At 41.2% G+C, this 19,244-nt stretch overlaps 3 protein-coding genes across 3 annotated transcripts; 2 read left to right on the top strand and 1 right to left on the bottom strand.

The window, feature by feature from the left end:
- Window positions 1-1,641: 1,641 nt before the first annotated feature.
- LOC6617468 (hexokinase type 2) lies at window positions 1,642-5,101 on the bottom strand. Its single transcript, XM_032724974.1, has one exon. It carries the CDS (start codon window positions 4,773-4,775, stop codon window positions 3,150-3,152), a length of 1,626 nt encoding a protein of 541 aa, XP_032580865.1. The 5' UTR covers window positions 4,776-5,101; the 3' UTR covers window positions 1,642-3,149.
- Window positions 5,102-10,975: 5,874 nt separating this feature from the next.
- Window positions 10,976-19,100, top strand: LOC6617467 (lysophosphatidylcholine acyltransferase). Its single transcript, XM_002041748.2, has 8 exons — window positions 10,976-11,465; window positions 15,921-16,066; window positions 16,137-16,622; window positions 16,699-16,836; window positions 17,104-17,380; window positions 17,453-17,554; window positions 17,627-17,768; window positions 17,835-19,100. Exons 1-8 carry the CDS (start codon window positions 11,265-11,267, stop codon window positions 17,942-17,944), a joined length of 1,602 nt encoding a protein of 533 aa, XP_002041784.2. The 5' UTR covers window positions 10,976-11,264; the 3' UTR covers window positions 17,945-19,100.
- On the top strand, window positions 11,473-15,825 carry LOC116802353 (transmembrane protein 256 homolog). Its single transcript, XM_032726846.1, has one exon. The coding sequence runs from the start codon at window positions 15,105-15,107 to the stop codon at window positions 15,648-15,650; it is 546 nt and encodes a 181-aa protein (XP_032582737.1). The 5' UTR covers window positions 11,473-15,104; the 3' UTR covers window positions 15,651-15,825.
- Window positions 19,101-19,244: the final 144 nt, after the last annotated feature.

Below are 19,244 nucleotides of genomic sequence, written 5' to 3'. Positions count from 1 at the left end.
GGGTGATTGCAATGCGATTTGAAGGGCACTCATAACTGAAAAACTATAAATACCATATAACGGGTGAACAATGATTTTCACTTTGACTAAGATAAACGATTTTATACTTAACAGCTGTCCCTTAAAAAGGTGTAGCCATAAAAACAGTCAATCAATTTGAGAAGCAAAATCATCAATCAAATTTCGTTTTGAATACTGCAGTAAAATCTTTTCAATCATCAAGATTGACAGATAAGCTAACAAGGTGCATAAAAGTATGCAATATTTCGTTACTAATCCACTTATTACATATGATTCAATGATTCAACAATTTGTTGCATATGGATATTGTTGAATATATTATATTTGTTGGGTAATCATCTCACTTTCGATCGGGTTAATACCCAAAGGGTATCTCCAAATTGGGTTTCCCGATGCGGTCGACGAGTCGAAAGCGCTGTCAGCATTTTAAAAGTAGAAATTTGCATTCAAGATATTTAAATTGGGTTTGTGCCGCAGTAAAACGTGATCGCCACTTGGCTGCGATTGCAGTGTATCGCCATCTCGTTTCGCCGCTCGCGGTTTCACGAGAATCGTTTTCATTTCAAATTCTATAAACAACTTTCGCGGAACTCGAGCTCTGTGAGGTTTTATACGATCAATCGCTCAATCAAGGAAAGTCTGCTGTGGATCGCAGCACTTGTAATTCAAATGCGTCAAACGAAAACCCGGCTGCAAATGATTCAATTTAAAATGGACTACAAAAGCGGCGAAAACTACGTAAGACTCAATTGCAACGACTTATTGCGGCACTGGAAATACCCTACAATGTAAACGGGGATGCGCAATGTGCACTATTTTTAGCTCAGTAAAGTTAAGTCGATTTCAAGTAATTCCTAGCAAAATACCCAAATATGTCATAATGCGTCATAGTATGATGAAAATTATACAAAAATATATATCATAACAAAAACACACACCTGAGCAAATAAATGAGAATAAAACAAAACAGCTGTCAAAATCGAAATGCCCGCCTTTTGCGTAGGGTATTCGAGTAATATAAATAACAAAATTGAGGTAGCCAAGTGCTGACTGATAGTTATTGCCTCTGATGATGTATAATTTTAGTCTGCAACAACGATAGCAATAAAACGAGAATAAAGTTTTAAATAAATATACACCGTAATGTGTTAGGCCCAAAAGAACACGTATCACGCTTTGATTTGCTTCTCTGTTGTTTGGTTCAATCGTCTTTATTTCGCTTCACTGTTGACAAACATTCCATTTGTTTATATCATTTACTAAATGCATCTCATCTGCACTTTCAAGCCTTCGATTTGTGTTTGTTTGTTCTTAGCAATTTATGTTTGAATCGCCTTTTGATAACGAGAGTTTTTAGTTGGTTTTCAATTTTCTTTTTAACATGGGCTAAGTTTATATTACATTCTTCTAGTTTTTGGTTTCTTTTTTTCTTGAAAAATAGAAACACTGGTTCGCTGCTCCCACATTCATTATAACATATCTCTTAGGTTAGGCTCATCCTCCGCTTAGTATTAGACCAAAAAAATGTATCTTCGTTTTGCCTCAATTGCGAATTGTTTAAGTTTTTGTTGACTGAGCATGCCGGCCAGCAGCTGCAAAAATGATCAAATGATACCGGTCATATCGAAAACAGATCAAATCATACTGAAATCAATCTGGAAAAAACCTAATCACTTTGGAAAACCAATAAATTGGGAAAAATAAGTAACAACTACTTGTGTATGAATTAAGAACAAATTTTATTTGCTTTCCATTTTGCTTATTTGCCTTTTAGCTTCTCGCATTCTCTTCGCTTGTTGTTCGTAAACAATAATTAAATATAATTAAGGGCTCCGTGGGTTGGGTTTTTTTTTTAGGGGGTGGGGTTGTATTGCTGGCTTCTTCGACGACATTTAGAAACTAAGATAAGAACTAAACACTAAACTAGGTCAAATGTACAATTACATAAATAATAGCTCACAAAGTGCGTTTCTATATCAAAAGGAAAAAAAACAGTTTATTTTTGTTTAGAGTTTACCTGCTTAAGTGTTAACAACAAACAAATTCACTAAACAAAGACAAGCAATACATTACAAAAAAAAATCAGTAATATAGTGGCTAAATATATCATATTTATATTTATATATATGTAAATATATATGTATGCAGTATTATCATATAACGCTTCGTAATAGGTTCTATATAAACATTTACAATTACAGAAAGGACACCGTAGGATTACCTAGTATTCCTCTCTCTCTTTCTCTCGCTCGCTCGCTCTCTCTCTTCCTTTCCATCCCTCTGTTTCTGTCTCTTCTCTAGCGGCTTGTTTTTTGTTGCTTTTCTCGTTTTCGTTTTTGCTTTAACAATGTGCGGTTTTACAGTTTCTCTTTCCGTTGTCCTGCAGGATATGCTAGAATGCTTGTAGCACAGTAGTATAACAGTTTCTTTTCTCACTTGCTCTTAAGTATCTCTGTTTTTTTAGGGGGTTTTCAGGGGTCTTTTGGGCAGGGAATTACCAAAAAAATGTGTTGTTTCAATCGAAATCGAAAAGAAATTCGCTTCACAAATTGTACTATATATGCCCAAACATATACATTATGTTTTTAGTGTGTGTATATTATGTTTTCTTGTAAAATATATATATATATAATAGCATAACAAATTTTCAACAAAAATCGAAAATGATCCATAATCATTAAGCATAGAGTTTTTTCTTCTTCTTTGTTTTCTTTAACTAGGAGAGAAAGAGATAGAATGCCACAGATCTTCTGTCTCTTAGTTGGGGTTTTCTGTTACGCTTGTGTTTGTAGTTAAAAACCTGGTTTTTTGCCTAATTAAAATACTAAAGCCAAGTCGCGCCAACTCGCAAATGCCCTACGTATGCATATAGAGGTTTTTCGTAGGCTTTTCGATTACTTTTCGTCGTGGCAGCTTCATTTTTTCATATCTTTTGGCTATAGGGCTTTTGTGAGTTAGCGTGGCTCTACTGCAATTATTACGCATACGCCACCGTGGCCGTTTACTAGGTGTTTCTCATTTGCTCTGCTGTTTCTGTGGTTGTGTGGGTGTGTTGCTGTATCTCTTAGGACTGCTCCAGCTGCTCCAGCGGCTCCTCCTCCTGGTTCATATCCAGCTCCCTATCCATCCTACTTCTTGCCATTGAGTATGTCCTCGCGACAGGCGACGGCCGCCACCAGGGCAGCTCCACGACCGGAACCGTCCTCGGACAGCATCAGATCGAAGGTGATGCCCGGCTTGATCAGCTGCGAAATCTTCTCGACCATCAGGTTATGGAACTTGGGATGGAAGCGGTACACACTGCCATCGACGCCCACCGTCACCGTTGGCTCGTCCATTTTGTTGATCAGCGTGGCAATGCCGGCGGACACCAGGTGGGCAGCCCGTTTCGAGACGCACTCGCAGATGTACCGTACATTGGCGCAGTCCCCGTCGGTGGCATTGGTCAGACCGAGCTCCTCCAGCACCAGGCGGCAATTGGTGAAGTTGCCTGGCTCGTCCGCTTCAATTTCGCTCACATACTTGGTAAAGAACAGTCCGCGGGTGTTCAGCACTTCGGAATCCTGTCCATTGAACAGTATACCCGCCTGGGTCATCTTCACCAGCACCAGACGCACCAGCTCGCCCATATACATGCCCGATATCATCTTCTCGAACGTCTGCTTGCCCGGATTGATGCTGTGCACATCGATGTCTCGATCGAATTCGGTGCGCACAAAGTCCAGTGCGCCATTGTCGCCGAATGCGCCCCATTCCGTGTTGATCAGGACGTGCTTCTTGCGTGGATCCTCGGCGGCGAAGAGCTCCGCCTCCTCCACCCGCTCCATATAGCAGGCATTTGCACCGGTGCCGACAATCAGACCGATCTTGCAGTTGTGATTCTTCCAGGCGCAGCTCATCAGCGTGCCAGTGGTGTCATTGAGTATGGCACACACATCGATCTGGACATCGCCGCGCCGTGCGATGGCATCCTTCAGCAGCTGGACAACATCCTCGTTGACGACGCCGGCGCAGTTGAAGCCCTTGGTCCAGGTCTCCAGCAGGCCCTTGGTCAGACCCAATTGGCGCAGCGGGAACGAGAAGGTGAAACCGAGTGGCAAACGCTCCTTGTACACATTGTGCTCGGCCATAAAGTTGGACAGACATTCGGCGATGTGATCGAATAGCTGCGTACCCGATCCAATCATAATGTGCTGCGGTATGGCATAGATGCGGGACTCCATTTGGAAATCGTTGTTCTCCTGCAGATGGATGAGCAGCACCCGGAAGTTGGTGCCACCAAGATCCAAGGCCAGGAACTTGCCACGCTCATTGCCATTGGGTAGATCCTGCACATATGTTACGAAGCACTTGACATTCGCCTTGGGATGCGTATCCTTGGCCAGGCCGCGGCGCAGCTCGTGCAGGATGCGGTAGCACAGCTCCTGCACCTGTTCGTCCGTTAGAAGCAGCTGCTGACATAACTCGTGCACCATCTTACTTTTCTCTGCAGCGGATAAGAGTGCAATTTGCTGCGGGCTGTGAGTTGTAAGATTTGTGGTTGTGGCTGTTGCTGTGGTTCCATTTGTGGTCGCTGTCGCTGATTTTGTAGCTGCCGCCGTCGTTGTTGTTATTTTCTCTGATGCACTCAGTGCCGCCCCCTGTGCCACGCCCACGCGGTCCGTTTCATCTAGCCCGCCACCGTTATTGTGACCATTCAGTTGGGCGCTATTTATGGACACGCTCTTCATCGCCCCGTTCAGCTCCCGATCCATTATTATGTTGGTGTTTTCCTGCTGTTTTTTTTTTCTTTTTTCCTTTTTGGTTCTCTCTGCCTTTTTTCGGTTCTTTTTCGCTCTGGCTGTTTTTCTTCGATCTTATGCGCTTGCACTCACACGGCAAAAAAAAAGCGTTTACAATTTTCGTAATCGATTTGCACACTCGCGTTGGCTTTTCTACTTGGGAATTTGCAGTGCAACCTTTTCGAGTTGGTTTCAATTTTGAGTCTTTGAGTGTCCACACACACGATTCTCGCTCTCGCCGTGTTTTATTTTCGTCCGCTGCACGCGTCCAAACGCTCGGAACGTTTTTTACAAAATTGAATTCACTCGCCGACTGGTGCTCACTTTTCGCTGCCGCTGCTGCTGCGCTGCCGGCGCCGACCGCGACTGCGAGCCGCGCTCTCACTCTCACTCTCTCTCTCTCGCTCGCCGTGAAGGAACCTTGAAGGTCATAAACTGAAAATCGGTTTTGGGGCGGCATGGTTGGAGATATGGCGCGTATATGTGCGACGCTGAGGGGTCCACAAATGGCATATTGATAGGGTGCGCGTGAGAGAGGGGGCGAGAGAGTGGCTATGAATGAGAATGAGTCAAACGCGCGTTTATGCGGAAACAGCTGAGTCGCGTACGCAATATCGTGATCACGTATTTGATAAACATTTTAATTTGTCATCTTAAATATTGTCTATTTTTTGTCAGGCTTTTCTCTTCAAGCAAAAATAATTATTTTTTATGTTGTTAATGGTTTTGCATTTATTTGAAAAATTCAATTGATTGCCTATTACCATTGTGTTAAATTTGTATTGATATTAATTACGCTCTTAGCTAACTAATTTACAACATTTTTAAGAAATATCTCATTCTTATCGTGCCATAAACGCGGAACTACAGGGCCTGGCGGCGACGCTCTCTCTTTTTGCTTCCGCTTATGAGAGAGCCGCCTTTTGTCGTCGTCAGCAATTTGGCTGATATTGACACCCTACTAACTGTGGGGTGCAATGGAATTTCTGTGACATACATATGTTTTTCTGTTCACCAATTTTTATCATATTAGAAAATACAGTTTTCCTTACTTTACCTAGAAAGCAAGTTATTAGAAAATATTCAGTATACGTTTATTACTCATACGCCACCTAGGCCCAATAAATTATCTCTTTTGTATTAAGCTCAAGCTAAAAATGTAGACTGTCTTTATTTTGAATATTAAATTATGTAAGGATGAAGGTCAAAAGTAGGACCACAGATTACTTATACTATATTTACCATTACGGGTCGACAGTTGGTAGGCAACACTTTTATTTGATAGAGACAAATGTATTTATATCCATTTAATGATGGTAGCGCATTTGAAAGTCGCCAATCGGATTTTATTTGCTGCCTGCGTATTGGCTTCGTTCCTTGAACCCCCTGTTCGACACCGAGCCCTTCCAACCGCCATCCCACTCTCAGCGATCTCGCTCTTCCTCTGCATCGGTGTTAGTATAACAGTGCCTTTTCAGATGAGAAAGAGCAAGGTTTACCCAGAAAAATGGGAGAGCTAGTTTACGTAGCTATTGACCGCTACATTCCCCTCCCCAACTCCGCAACCACCATCGTCTCACCCGTTTTTACCGCTTCTTGGAATTCTCAAGTTCTAGCGACGCGTCAACATCCTCAAATACATATATCTTTGCATTTGTATGTATTTTTGTTCAGTGCCGTGGGGCTCGTCTCCCCGCCCCGCCCTCTTTTCTGTGTGTACGTGCCGCCCAGTTTGAAGTTCCGCTCCCTCCCTCCCTCTCTCAAAACCTCTCTCCCTTCCTCTCTGTTTCGCTCTTTTTGGCTCTCCATTCAATGGAATTTTGTTGTTTCATATTATTGCAGCTAGATTTCATGTGCAATTTCCATTCGGTGCTGCGTTTTTGCATTGTTGTTTATGTCTTGTGATCTTTTTTGTTTTCCAGCATTTTTCCCAAAGAGGCTCGTCCGTAATTGCAGCAACAACGAGTAAATCGTTTCCAACTACAAGTGAGAGTGTATGTGCACATACAGGCATACGAACGTATGTCTGTAGGTATATGTATCCATATGTTTGTAGGAATGTATGTGAGAGGGCATGTCTGCAAACGTGTGTGCTGGCATGTGGCCTCATAACTGTTATACAAGACCAGACATCAAGAGTCGGGGGCCAGAAACTAGCACCCAGAAGTCAGATGGTCATCAGTTTTCAAGAGAGCATTGAAAAGAGAAATCAACATGACTTTAAAACAATTGCCTAAAGATAAAACAAAAATTAAGAGATATATTTAATAGAGAATAATAAAAATGTTTAGTCCGCATAGGCTCCTCCAACTAACCCCGTGTAACCACATTTTCTCACTTATGCTTATATCTTGCCCCCCCTTGCTGTGCTCCTATTCCATTCACTCACACGCCCCCCGCCGGAAACTGTTGGTATGAAGAGGAAGAGGACGAGAGTGCGATGACGTTTAGCTTAAAGCAGCTACAAATACAACTCCCTCCGCCTCACGCTCTCTCAACCCTTCACCATCTCTCTCCCACACATGCTGCTGCACGTGTCTTGCGAAATTATTTCGCCACAATAACAAAATCCATTAGTTGTTTACGCCAGTTTAGCGCAATAAAGCTCCAAAAATCGCACAGTGCAAAGTGCATTAAAAATTCAATGACTTTTGACGATTTCAAAAAGTTATTTTTTTAAAGAGACGCTCCCCCTTCTCTTTTCTACCCATGTGTGTGTGGGTGTGTGCTATCATAGGTGTGTCTACGTGCATGTGTGTGGGTGTGTGTTCTAGCTGGTGCGACAGAATTGATTAATTGTTTATCTGGCTCGCTTACACGTTCCGTTACTCAGGAACCAACAGACGTCAATAAATAAAAAATTGATACCACACATGTGCAAATATTCAAAAAACGAAGTGGTTAATACTCTTGAAGATCTTAAAGCATCCATAGGATGCACTTAATAAAATTTGATTAGCTTAGGAATTGTCATAGGTTATTTTCTTACAATGTTACAACTATTCATTTTTATTGAAATATGCATCTTAAAGCCACAAATATTTCTGCATTTGAAGTGATCTACTTATATTAAATCATATAAATATCTGAATAATTTTTTAAGAGTGTTTAATGCAATAAGTTTATAGGGCCTTGCAAACAGTGTGCGAAAATGTTAATCGCTTTAAAGATACACTTGCAAATACAAATGTACATATATAAAGTCTAATAGATTATAATGGCAAACGAGACAAGGAGTGGTTCTCGTAGTTGTTTCTTTTTCTTATCTACAGTTACGGAAATTGCTATAAGCGAATGCGAAAGAGGATGGTGGTTGCGGGAAGGGGGCCGGGGATCAGTTTAAGGAGGCAGAAAAAGAGGCCAAGTCACTTGAGAGGGGGTCTAAAGAAGGGGCGTGTCATTGAGCTTGTTCAAGTATAAGGGAAATACATAAATATACATATATATATATGGAACCTATGAGTCAGCTTATTATCGCTGAGATAATGAAAAGATCCTTTTCATTTTGAAATGATAGAATTACATTCTGAATAGTCTGACTGATTCGTCCGAAAAAGCATAAGTTTTACATTTAAACTGAGAGTAATTTAAATCTGAATAGATGTAAGATATTATTCATTATTCTACGCATGTAACAAATGTGTATGCAAATTGTTCACTTTGAATACCTTACCACCACTTGATAAATCCCAAGGAGTTGCATACTATTGGAAAAATTGGCTCAGGGAATTTCCATTTACATTGTAGCTTTCGAATTTCATAACAGGTTCTTTAAAGTAAAATCCCTTTGTCAACAGAACCAGATAAATACCAAAAATCAACTGATTCCAGATGGGTTTGTATAACTGTTTGGGTGAAGTGGCTTAACCCGCCCAACCACGCCTTGCATTCCACCGATTTCGTCAGCCAACGTTGGGATTACAGAACTGTTATACATGTCCTATCGCCAGGGTCTCCAGTGTCACCTTCAACTGTTATACCTGCGAAGTCTTCTTTCGCTTGTAGCACACTTTCGGGAATCCAGTTTTGGGGGCTCGCCCCATGGCACACACACACACTGAAAGCTCTCCGCGGTGTGTGTGTGTGTATGTGTGTGTGGGTATTTCTGTGATTGTATTTGGGGGTTTGCCCGTGTGCGCTTGCTCATCGCTTCTGTGTTGTATATACAAAATAATCGATTTTTTACAACATTTTATCGTATGATATTAGCTTTTCATTTGTATTTCGACTGTGACGTCAATGATGATGACGTTGACCGGTGGCATGGCATCTCGCTCTGACATGACATCTCGCTCGCACTTGATGGGGTCAATGCAGAAGGCAATGAAACCGCATGGAAAATTTGTGAAAATCGCCGGCCTTCGTTTTAAAAACAAAAGTCATTAATTATAACGTTTTTGGCAACTGTAAATAACTTCCCGTGACGCTTGGCCAAAAGCCGGAAAATTCATTTGACAGAAAAACGGTGAAAAAAGACACACATCAGGCGGGCAAACAGATAAAGACGAAATTAGCGGCAAAAAAACTCATAAAAATGTTAAAAATTGTCACAGAAATATTTACTGAAAAATATACAAAACAATAAAGAAATAAATGCACATGTTATACGTTACAGTCAAATAAGTTTAGCATATAAATTAAAGGGGATAAAGCACAAGCACTTAGAATAGTGAAATCTATTTTTATCATAATAACACTTTCGTTTTAGAAATAGTTTGTTGTTTGTTTGTTTGTTTAAAAATATATATATGTATGTACATATATATAAATAAATTATTCGCGGTATAATAAAAAGTAGAGAAAAACAAATAAACGCCACATGTGAGCAGACACATAACAGTATAATAAATAAAAACAATATAATGTCGAAGTATAAAATATAAGAACGAAAAAAATACAATCAAAATCATAGGAAATTATCTTAAAAATAGCAAAACAAGGTCAAAACGAAACTTAAGCTAACTATAATAAAAAACACATAAGGTATCCTCAGTTTGAGATTTTGATACAGTTTCCTTTATAAACGTGTCTCATTCATAACGGATATGCTAATGAATAGGAAATATTTGTTAATGCATATATATTAATTAAGTCAATACATGGTTGGGTAATTTGGCTGAACAAAAATCGCAGTACTTTAAAATATAGAATTCCAGTGGCAGTCATTAAAAATCGCATTTTTGGCCTTGGAAGCGGTTGGCTGATTATGCGTTGGGCGTCGAAAAAGGGGGGCTTGGTCAACCAGAAGTAGTTCCACCATAAGTACATATGTATGTACATACTACTGCCGTGTGTATGAATCCCCCTAATCAGGAACTCCTTTCGCTTTCGTGCAGAATGGAGTCGCGTTGGGCAAGGTCACGGGGTAAAGGGCGGCGAATAAACTTCGTCAAGGTCACCGACGTATAACAGTTAATGCTGCCCCGTCGCCTTTGAAAAAAGAAAAAACGAAAACTTAAGATTGCAGGTGATCATCGCTGTGACGAATAACCCGTTTTATTTCGAAAAACTGACCATCCGACGCAACGGAATAAAACTGGTTGGATTGGTCGGCGTTTCTCAACCGTTGATAAAGCTACATATGTATATTGCCTAGACATATGTATGTTTGCCAGCTAACTAGGTGTCTTGCCTTGGAAACGTTTTCGATTAAGATCGCGTAAAGTATGACATCTGTTTTTGGGACAAAACCAAACACGTTTCAGACACATGAGATGACTGGGCCGTGAACCGTGGGTCTGCTGCCAGCAATTTAGATTAGGATTAGACCCGTGCCATATAACTAATCGATAGCGCGATGCTGTGTCTGTCAAACGGTCAAACGTTTTAAAGGGGAACTCTGTTTATGAAATTCAAATTTTTCGCGCGCTTACTTCCGGAGCGTTACCAGATCTTTGCACAATGTATATACGAAATAGTGTTAGCTGAACTAGGGCAACACAACTAAGAGTACTAATACTTAACATGAATTAGTTTAAGTTTCTTTAATAATGCACTAATACTTAAAAAAGACCGAAGCATTGCGTTTACTAACACGCAGTATAGAATGCCTGATCTTCAAAAATTAAAGTGAGTATTTCCAACGTTATTTTTTTGGTATCTATCGCCCGACCATGCAGTGCTGCACAACGTGGCGGCAAAAGTGTTGCGAAACTGCGCATCCAAGAGTTTGCAAAACGTATTTTGTTGTTGTGTCGCTCACCAGCGAATCCAATAACTATACTATGCGATCTGAGTTTGCGGTATAAAATACAAAAATTGCCATTCGAAAACGGTGGGCGAAAACGCGAAAGGCAGCGCTTGAAAGCCAGTGAAGTCGTGGACAGTCAGGAGATAACACTGATTGTTGTTATTATTTATATATTTTTTACATATTTTTTAACCGCTGTGCGGGGAGTGCGTGGTGTGTATAGCAAAGTTAGAGAAAGAAGTGTGCGAGAAGCAAAGGAGTAACTGGGGGCAATGACAACGTCGACAATTAAGCCAACGGGCGGCGAGGAAGTTCCGCCGGCGGGGGTGGTGGGCGATGTCGCTGATGTGGGAGTGGCCGCCAGTTTGACGAAACGGGACTCTCAGGAGGATACGTGGGCATCCAAGGGGTACAACTACATAAATCCGTTTGTCCATCGCATCGAAATCGACAGTCACATAGAGGTGGCCAAGGTGAGTATACCCCCCTCCCCCCTTTCATTCAATTCTCTTCCTATCCCTCGCCCCTGTTTTTCCCGTTTCCCGCTAGCCATCTCTGTCATTCATGCAAATCGGGCACATGTACGATCTCCAGGCGCGCATCCAAAGGGGGGCTTATGATCTGAGCTCTTCCTTCTTAAAATATATGCAAAATACCCGTTAAGCTACATTTCAAATTTAAATTAAATTTCATCCCTTTGCCAGCTTGTGCACACCCGCCCCTGCCGATCTTAACTGGAGAGTGAGAGAGAGAGCGGGAGGAGTTTGTAGGAGCCCAAAGAACTTTCTTTTGCCCCATCTCTCTCCTTTACATTGCACTTGACATGCATTTACCGTTACATTTTGGTCAATGTTCTTGTTCTTGCTCGCATTGTTTTTGCTATACTCTTTGCTTTTTTTCTACCTCCTCTTCCTTCTGGTTTTTTTTATCTGTCTCTGCCGACGGCTCTGCCTACGTCAGCGTTTTCTTTTTTTTTGCCAGCGGCAGCGAGAATCGTATGATTTTCTTGTTCTCTTTGTTGTTGGCAGGCCAACAACTTAGGGGGCTTGTTGTTGTGCATTTTGTAGCTATTGCTATTGCTAATGCTGCTGCGACGCCGGTTCTTTTGGCTCGTGTGCCGTTATTGTTGTTCTCTAGCCTCTGTTGTTGTTGTTATTATTGGTATTGGTTATTCAATCCATCTCGCTCGCACTCGCCATGTCAATGGGTGCTTAGTTCCGCTTTATTCCCGTTCTCTTTGACCATTTTAAGCGGGTGCTCGAAAGAGATGGGAGAATATATTGGGATAAAATGATATAGGGACTCTTTCAAGACTAAATTATTTTGAAGTGTACAGAGTAAACCGACCAAACATTTAAGATAATGGTATAAACGAAACCATATAGCGATAAATAAAATGTATGTACCTTATAGATACACTGATCTAGACAACTTAATCTTAAATCTACATAAATCCTAATATTTACCAAATTAGGGGTACTTGTTGTACGTTGTGGCGTTCTTTTCCAAATGCCAATGACCCCATGATTTTATCAGGCCAAAAATGTTATCTTTTAAACACGATAAAGAACTGCAAATTAATAATAAAATAATATATTCATTGGGTGTCTTGTGTAGCAGATTTTCTTAAATAAGCACCCAATTTTACCCTGTCCATTGCAATTTGTAACATTTATTTATAAAAATGAATCCCAAGCAGTCAATACTATTAGTAAGCTTGAACAAAGTTCCTTTGCGAAAATATCTTATTTATTATATTATATTATTCGTATACTACCAAGAATCATTGTGGTCAGTAAAATAATGTCTTGGCTCATTTTTGCTAACTATGTTTGTTATGCCATAAGTCTCAAGTTCCATACCTACATACATATTATACATACTTACCACCCTGAATTGCTCAAAAGCAGAATATCACCCCACCAGCTAACGCGACACTATCACGAACTTCCATTGCAATGTCAGGTGTTTTACTGCCCCATAATCGGACAATCAGCGAAACGGTTCGAGTTTCTCAAACGTGGGCTAATGGGAGAATTTGCCATGTTAGGTATCCTATAGTTTTCCATGCCCATCCCATAATTCCCATATTTTGGTAAACCTCGCCATATGTAAATATGTATGTATGTATGTATGTACTTGGCACTAATTGCTCCGAGTGGCAATAACACAATAATAAACAAAAGCAAATACAAGTGTTTTTTGCCTTGTTTACGGATCAGTGCAGATTTGCCCGGGAATTGGTATAATTTCCGTTAATCGTTGCACACAGAACAAAATTCATGATATTGTTATATTCAAGAAATACTGTATAGAAACTATCTACATTGGTTAAAATATTACACTATATAACATATTTAAATTGCAGGATATTAGTATTTAATCTAGAAATAGCTATACTTTACCATTCTTTATACCAAGAATTAAGCTGATCAATTATTTTCCATATCATTTTGACACCTGTAGACGTAATTAAAAGTCAAACACCCACATTTTCTTTCACCTATGATTAATTGTTTGGCTGATTCACGGCGAATATGGCGTGTTTCCAATGACTTGTAGCGATTGCTTAAGGGATTTAAAGGTATTATTCTTCCATTATTGAATAATACTTGCCTTTTCAAAGTTTATTTGAAAAAGGAGAAGCTAGAAGTAGTTTTTAATGTTCTCATTAACCCATATATTGGAATCACGCGAGGTAAACAAATACTATATAAACAAAACGATCCCCAAGTGACGCACCCGAGTTGCGCTATAGCTGAGTCAAGTTTCAAAGTCTTGAATAATAAATGATAATTGTTGCAAAAGCAGCAACAAAATTGATAACTGGAGTGGAGCGTACAAATTGTATTTGGTATAGTATTATATAGTATAGTAACACACGGCCTGAGATCAACTGGGGAGATGGAAGCGATGCACCTATTGAGCCATTGACCCAGTAAAATAATATATGAATAAATATAAAGCTCGATGGTTGGTTGAAAATCAAGGGGGGTTGGGGGGAAGGGGGTTCCCCATTGCGTGCAGAAAACAAAAACCCGTTTCGCTTTCATTTCGCTTCCGACCAAAGTTCAAGGTACTTTAAAATGGCCCTGAAATTGTTGTTATGTACTTCCCATCAAGTTGGCATGCAGTTCATTTGGTTATATGCTAACCGACATTCGAATAATTGGATTTTTAATGATTAACTAGGAAATGTATAGTTTAGTTTTAGTTTACTTATAGCATAAGTGCTATATAAGCGATATATATATACTAATGGAGTATTTTTGTGTATAGCTACTATTTAGCTGCACTTAGCTGTAATTTTCAAATGTTTATGCACATCATTCGATTTTTTATAAATAGAGATTAAAATGAGATTTTGGCGTGCGAAAAGCACAAATTCGACTCTGATCCCAAAAGCATAATGTGGATTAGGCGATAACCCACACGGCTTTCAATATAGCCTGCCTCAGACATTGTGTGGTCTTCCGGGCTATTTCCATGCGATTTTTATCAAGAGGGCCGTCCGGATCGACGGGCAAAGTTCAGTGCGTTAACCGGCGGGCCTCCACTCGACTGATAAGTTTGCCATATATCAATATGCCAGCGATTAGCTGCTGGCTATTGGCAGTTGGAAAATGTAAACATGGGGCATACATATGGTTATTTGCCAATCCATTGATTTGTGGGGTCTATATTAATAGGCGTCTGTTTGCATAAATTAATTTGCATATTTTCGCCATGTGGATGGCCTTCAATCCGATAAGCGATACGTGTATTTGATGTACTGTACTTATCGTACTCCCATCAAGTGCGAATGTACCCCAAATGATTAAGGATAGTAATATATGAAAGTATATACACATATACAATATCTGTTAAGTACACCAATTTGCTAAGATCTACATATATGTTAGTTCTTTGTTTCAAATGTCACCGAAATGAGTATCGATGTTTTCAACTGAAAATCATTTAAAATCGATTGCACTTGACAACGATGTTTTTGCAGCTCTAGCAAATATATAGTTATTCGCCCATATAGAAGTTCCACTGTCCACCTATACGTATGTACATTTTTGGCATTACGTCAAAATTATTGTGGCAAAAGTTGGCAAGGCAATCTCACAATGTCAATGGCCGAAACGCTGGACTATCTTATCCTGGGCAATCCATTCAGTCAGATTGTCATCGCGTCGGCGAACGCCGTCTTGGAGAGCATCGGACTGGAGGATTGGAAAATGCCAGTGGAGGATTCCGTCGTGGCACTGCATCCTTCGGCGCAATCGTATATGCGTTCGCATAGCTCACTGTACTGCCTCGCCGGATATCATTACCATTTTATGCGGCTAGCCGGGATCGGCGGCGCATCGGCCATCTTTATGAGTGCCTACTGCAAGTATGTGCTGCGGGACATCGAAAGCATCAGGGAGCAACTGGACTCGCAGGCATTTGCCGATGTGGCCAATCGCATCCACTTCCTGCACTCCTTTGCCCTGATGGCCATGCCCCTGGCCCATTATCCATTCCTCACCGGCACCCTGATGATCACCGGGACCCTCGCCTTCAGCGGCTCCATGTACTATCGCGCCCTAACGGGTGAGAAATGGATGCAGCCGTATGCCACACTGGGAGGATTCTGCCTGATGGCCGCCTGGTTGTCATTGGTGCTATAGAAGTCACCTTGTCCAAGTCGATCTCAATCCACCACTAGTAAATATAGTCAGTCCTAAAAGTGAAGTCTAGCAGGGCTGGGCAGCCGGTGGAAGACACTTTTATGATATATGTATATTGCTATGATCTGTTTTGCCCAATATAAATCAAATAAACAATAAATAATAGACTACAGTACCATGTAAGAGGCTTTTACTTTTTTCATTGAATGTCTCAGAGTTACCAGTTTCAAATGCATGCCTCCTACTACTCCTACTAATTCCATTTTCCAGATCTATGTGCTGACAGTTCTGCTCCTGCCCATCCGTGTGGTGGGCTGCGTCCTCTCTCTAATCTCCGCGTGGATGTTCGCCTGCATTGGACTCTATGGAATGACCCTGGATGATCTCAAAGCGAAACCCCTCACCGGCTGGCGGAAGTGAGCTAATATGACACTACATTGCAAGCCACTCTGGCTAATTAACATAATCACTCTTCACACCTTTCAGACAAATGCAATGCATGACGGCCCGTGGGATGCGCATGGTGTACACCTTCGGATCGTTCCACTATGTGACCATGAAGGGTCGAGCGGCGACGGCGAAGGAGGCACCCATTCTGGTGGTGGCACCGCACTCCTCCTACGTGGACTCCATCCTGGTCGTGGCCAGTGGCCCGCCCTCGATAGTGGCCAAGCGGGAGACGGCGGACATACCGCTGCTCGGAAAGATCATCAACTATGCCCAGCCCATCTATGTGCAGCGCGAGGATCCCAATTCGCGCCAGAACACCATACGTGACATTGTCGACCGAGCCCGCTCCACAGACGACTGGCCACAGGTGGTCATCTTCGCCGAGGGCACCTGCACCAATCGCACGGCTCTGATTAAGTTCAAACCGGGCGCATTCTATCCGGGTGTGCCCGTCCAGCCGGTGCTCCTTAAGTATCCAAATAAATATGACACTTTCACATGGACCTGGGACGGACCGGGAGTGTGAGTAACCAACAGGGGCAATCAACTGGGTTTCAGGCTAAATACTAATGTTATTTGAATTCCGTGCTTAATTTAGATTACGACTTCTCTGGCTGACGATGACGCAGTTCTATAACCGCTGCGAGATCGAATATCTGCCTGTGTACACACCATCAGAGGACGAGGTGGCTGATGCCAATCTGTATGCCAACAATGTGCGCGAGGTGATGGCCAAGTAAGTGGGGCAATAGCCGATTGAATGGCCGGAAATGAAAATTGGAAATTGTGCAAAAACATAATTTGTACAAATGAAATGGGCCATTTCCTTTGCCATTCCTACTATTTATAGCATTTAAATTCTAGTTTATACTCTATATCAAAGCATTTAAACAATGCTAAACAATGGTCAACAAATATTGCTTAAAATAAGTTTTAAAGGCGCTTAATTGCTTTCAAGATAGCGAGCTTGTTCCAATACCTACTAAGTATGCAACTTTTCTAGGGCCTTGGGTGTGCCCACCTCGGATTATTCGTTTGAGGATGTGATTGTGATGAGTCGTGCCCGCGACATGAAGATTCCCTTTCCTGGCGACATCGTCGAGATCGAGCGCACCATGGAGAAGCTGGGCCTGATCGAGAGCCAACGGGACGCGGAGCTGTGCAAGGGCTTCCTTCGGTTAGCCAACACGGATAGGTTGGACATCATCACGTTTGGCGAGCTGCTCCAGGTGGATCTAAAGAACACCCATCTGCACAAGCTGTTTGCCCTGCTCGATCACGTAAGTCTATGATGGAATATCTCCTGTGCTGTCTCTTTCTAATTGGTCTATTGTCTATTTCACTCATTTTAGCGACGGGCGGGCACAGTGAGTTTAAAAAGCTTCCTGCTTTGCTCCCTCTTCTGCAAACTGAAGAATTCCGATCTTCTGACTTTCCTGCGTGCCCTCATCCATGTAATATAATAGATATATATATGCTGTACAATAATGTGATTTTTTTAAATTTTATTTATTTGCAATTAATAGCTCTACAGCGAATCCAGTCAGCAAATCGACAGGGAAAGCTTTGTACGATTAATGAGACACGCTGGCGGCAAGCTAAATGAACAAAAGGCCCAGGCGCTCTTCTATGCTCTGGATACCGACAACCTGGGCTACGTATCCTTCGGTGGGTATTTCATCATTGGGCTAAAATCGAAATCAATCAATCTAATCGATCTAAACGAAACAACAGATTCCTTTGTGGAGCTCACGGAGAAGCAGAAATCGAGCTATAAATTCCTGTATCACAAATCGGAGCACATACGGCGACCGAAGGCAGTCGTCACAACGGCCGAGAACTGAAGATCCGGGGAACGTTTTTGTGTTTCACAGGAAATGTTGTCAAGCTGGAGGACGTGGAGTTGTAACCAAGAGAAATACCCAACCTAAGCAGAATGTTCAACTGTCGAGTGTTTATTTTTAATATTTATTTATATCGTGTAGCGCGTGCCCTGGCACCCATATATTGTAATTAATATAATTTCTATTATTATTATTACCATAGTTTCATGTGAACAAATGCTCACAGCTCATAGATCCGGATCTGATTGCGCCCAGCTTTGTTATTTTTTATACTCGGACTCCAAACGCAAGTCATTTCATTTTTGTGATTCTTATTATACACGCCTACGTTATATATACGCAACAAAAACTTAGAGGATATATAAACAAGTATGTATCTCATGTAGAGGCAGGCAAATCAACCATCAAGCCCTTAAATCTTTCCTATTTCCACGGGCAAAAAGAGAAACCACAAAGAATTGTACGGCAAGACCTAGGTATAAGACATAGCAGAAGACCCAACCAACGAAGCTCTCCTTCGATCCTACTCATCAAACACCACCAAGACCAAAACAGAACAATGGAACTGCGATCGCAAACGATCATAAACACCACAAACCAAGTAAAACTGAACCACCACCAAGCACACCTAAAGAAAAACTATTGTAAAACGAGCTGTATTCGATAATTTATCAAAATTCTCAATTTAAACAAGATAGAAAACTGGCCAGGTAATTGCTTTGTAAAATGACCTAAACTTTGCAACCTTTTAACAAATTGATTGTATTTGCTATTTAACAGGACGATTGTAATATTTTGAATATCTTCTTTATTTCAATATTGCTGAATTTGAATTTAAGGATCTCCGATCTGTTGTTAGTCATTAGACCCTCAGATCTATAGTTCCTCAGAGCAAATGGTATGCCATTTGGTTATCGAACATTTCTTGTGCATTTGTAACCCACACGACGGCTAACTTAACTAGACTTCAGACCAGCACCTGGCACGGAGAGCAGAGATCTAAGCAGAACACAGCCTGTACTTAAGTCAAGCATCTTGGGCACTCCCCAATCTCTCACACAGTCTCTTCTATATATGTTATAAATTGCAAAAAAAAAAAAGTGACACACACACACTGAGAAGCACCTGTAATTGCGTAATTGTAAAGAATATCTGCAATAGGAAAAGTGCTCTTTCGAAATGATTATGGTTTCGAGAGGGCAAACAGGAGAACTCCCTCCTCTGTAGTTTTTACATTTTGAAAGAAACTAACCCTAAGCTAAACGATCTAATTTATGTGCTATTGTAATAGATATTATTA

Source organism: Drosophila sechellia, chromosome X (genome assembly GCF_004382195.2).
Source record: "Drosophila sechellia strain sech25 chromosome X, ASM438219v1, whole genome shotgun sequence".
Taxonomy (NCBI): Eukaryota; Metazoa; Arthropoda; class Insecta; order Diptera; family Drosophilidae; genus Drosophila; species Drosophila sechellia.
Note: the sequence above shows the minus strand (reverse complement) of the source record. Positions and strands in the feature narration are given on the sequence as shown.

What these genes read in the sequence shown, in the direction of transcription:
- LOC6617468 (XM_032724974.1), bottom strand. Translation starts at nt 4,775, where the DNA reads ATGGATCGGGAGCTGAACGGGGCGATGAAGAGCGTGTCCATAAATAGC.
- LOC6617467 (XM_002041748.2), top strand. Translation starts at nt 11,265, where the DNA reads ATGACAACGTCGACAATTAAGCCAACGGGCGGCGAGGAAGTTCCGCCG. An exon ending in TGTTTGCCCTGCTCGATCAC is followed by an intron (nt 17,381 to 17,452) that starts GTAAGTCTATGA and finishes CACTCATTTTAG; the next exon opens with CGACGGGCGGGCACAGTGAG. An exon ending in TCCTGCGTGCCCTCATCCAT is followed by an intron (nt 17,555 to 17,626) that starts GTAATATAATAG and finishes TGCAATTAATAG; the next exon opens with CTCTACAGCGAATCCAGTCA.
- LOC116802353 (XM_032726846.1), top strand. Translation starts at nt 15,105, where the DNA reads ATGTCAATGGCCGAAACGCTGGACTATCTTATCCTGGGCAATCCATTC.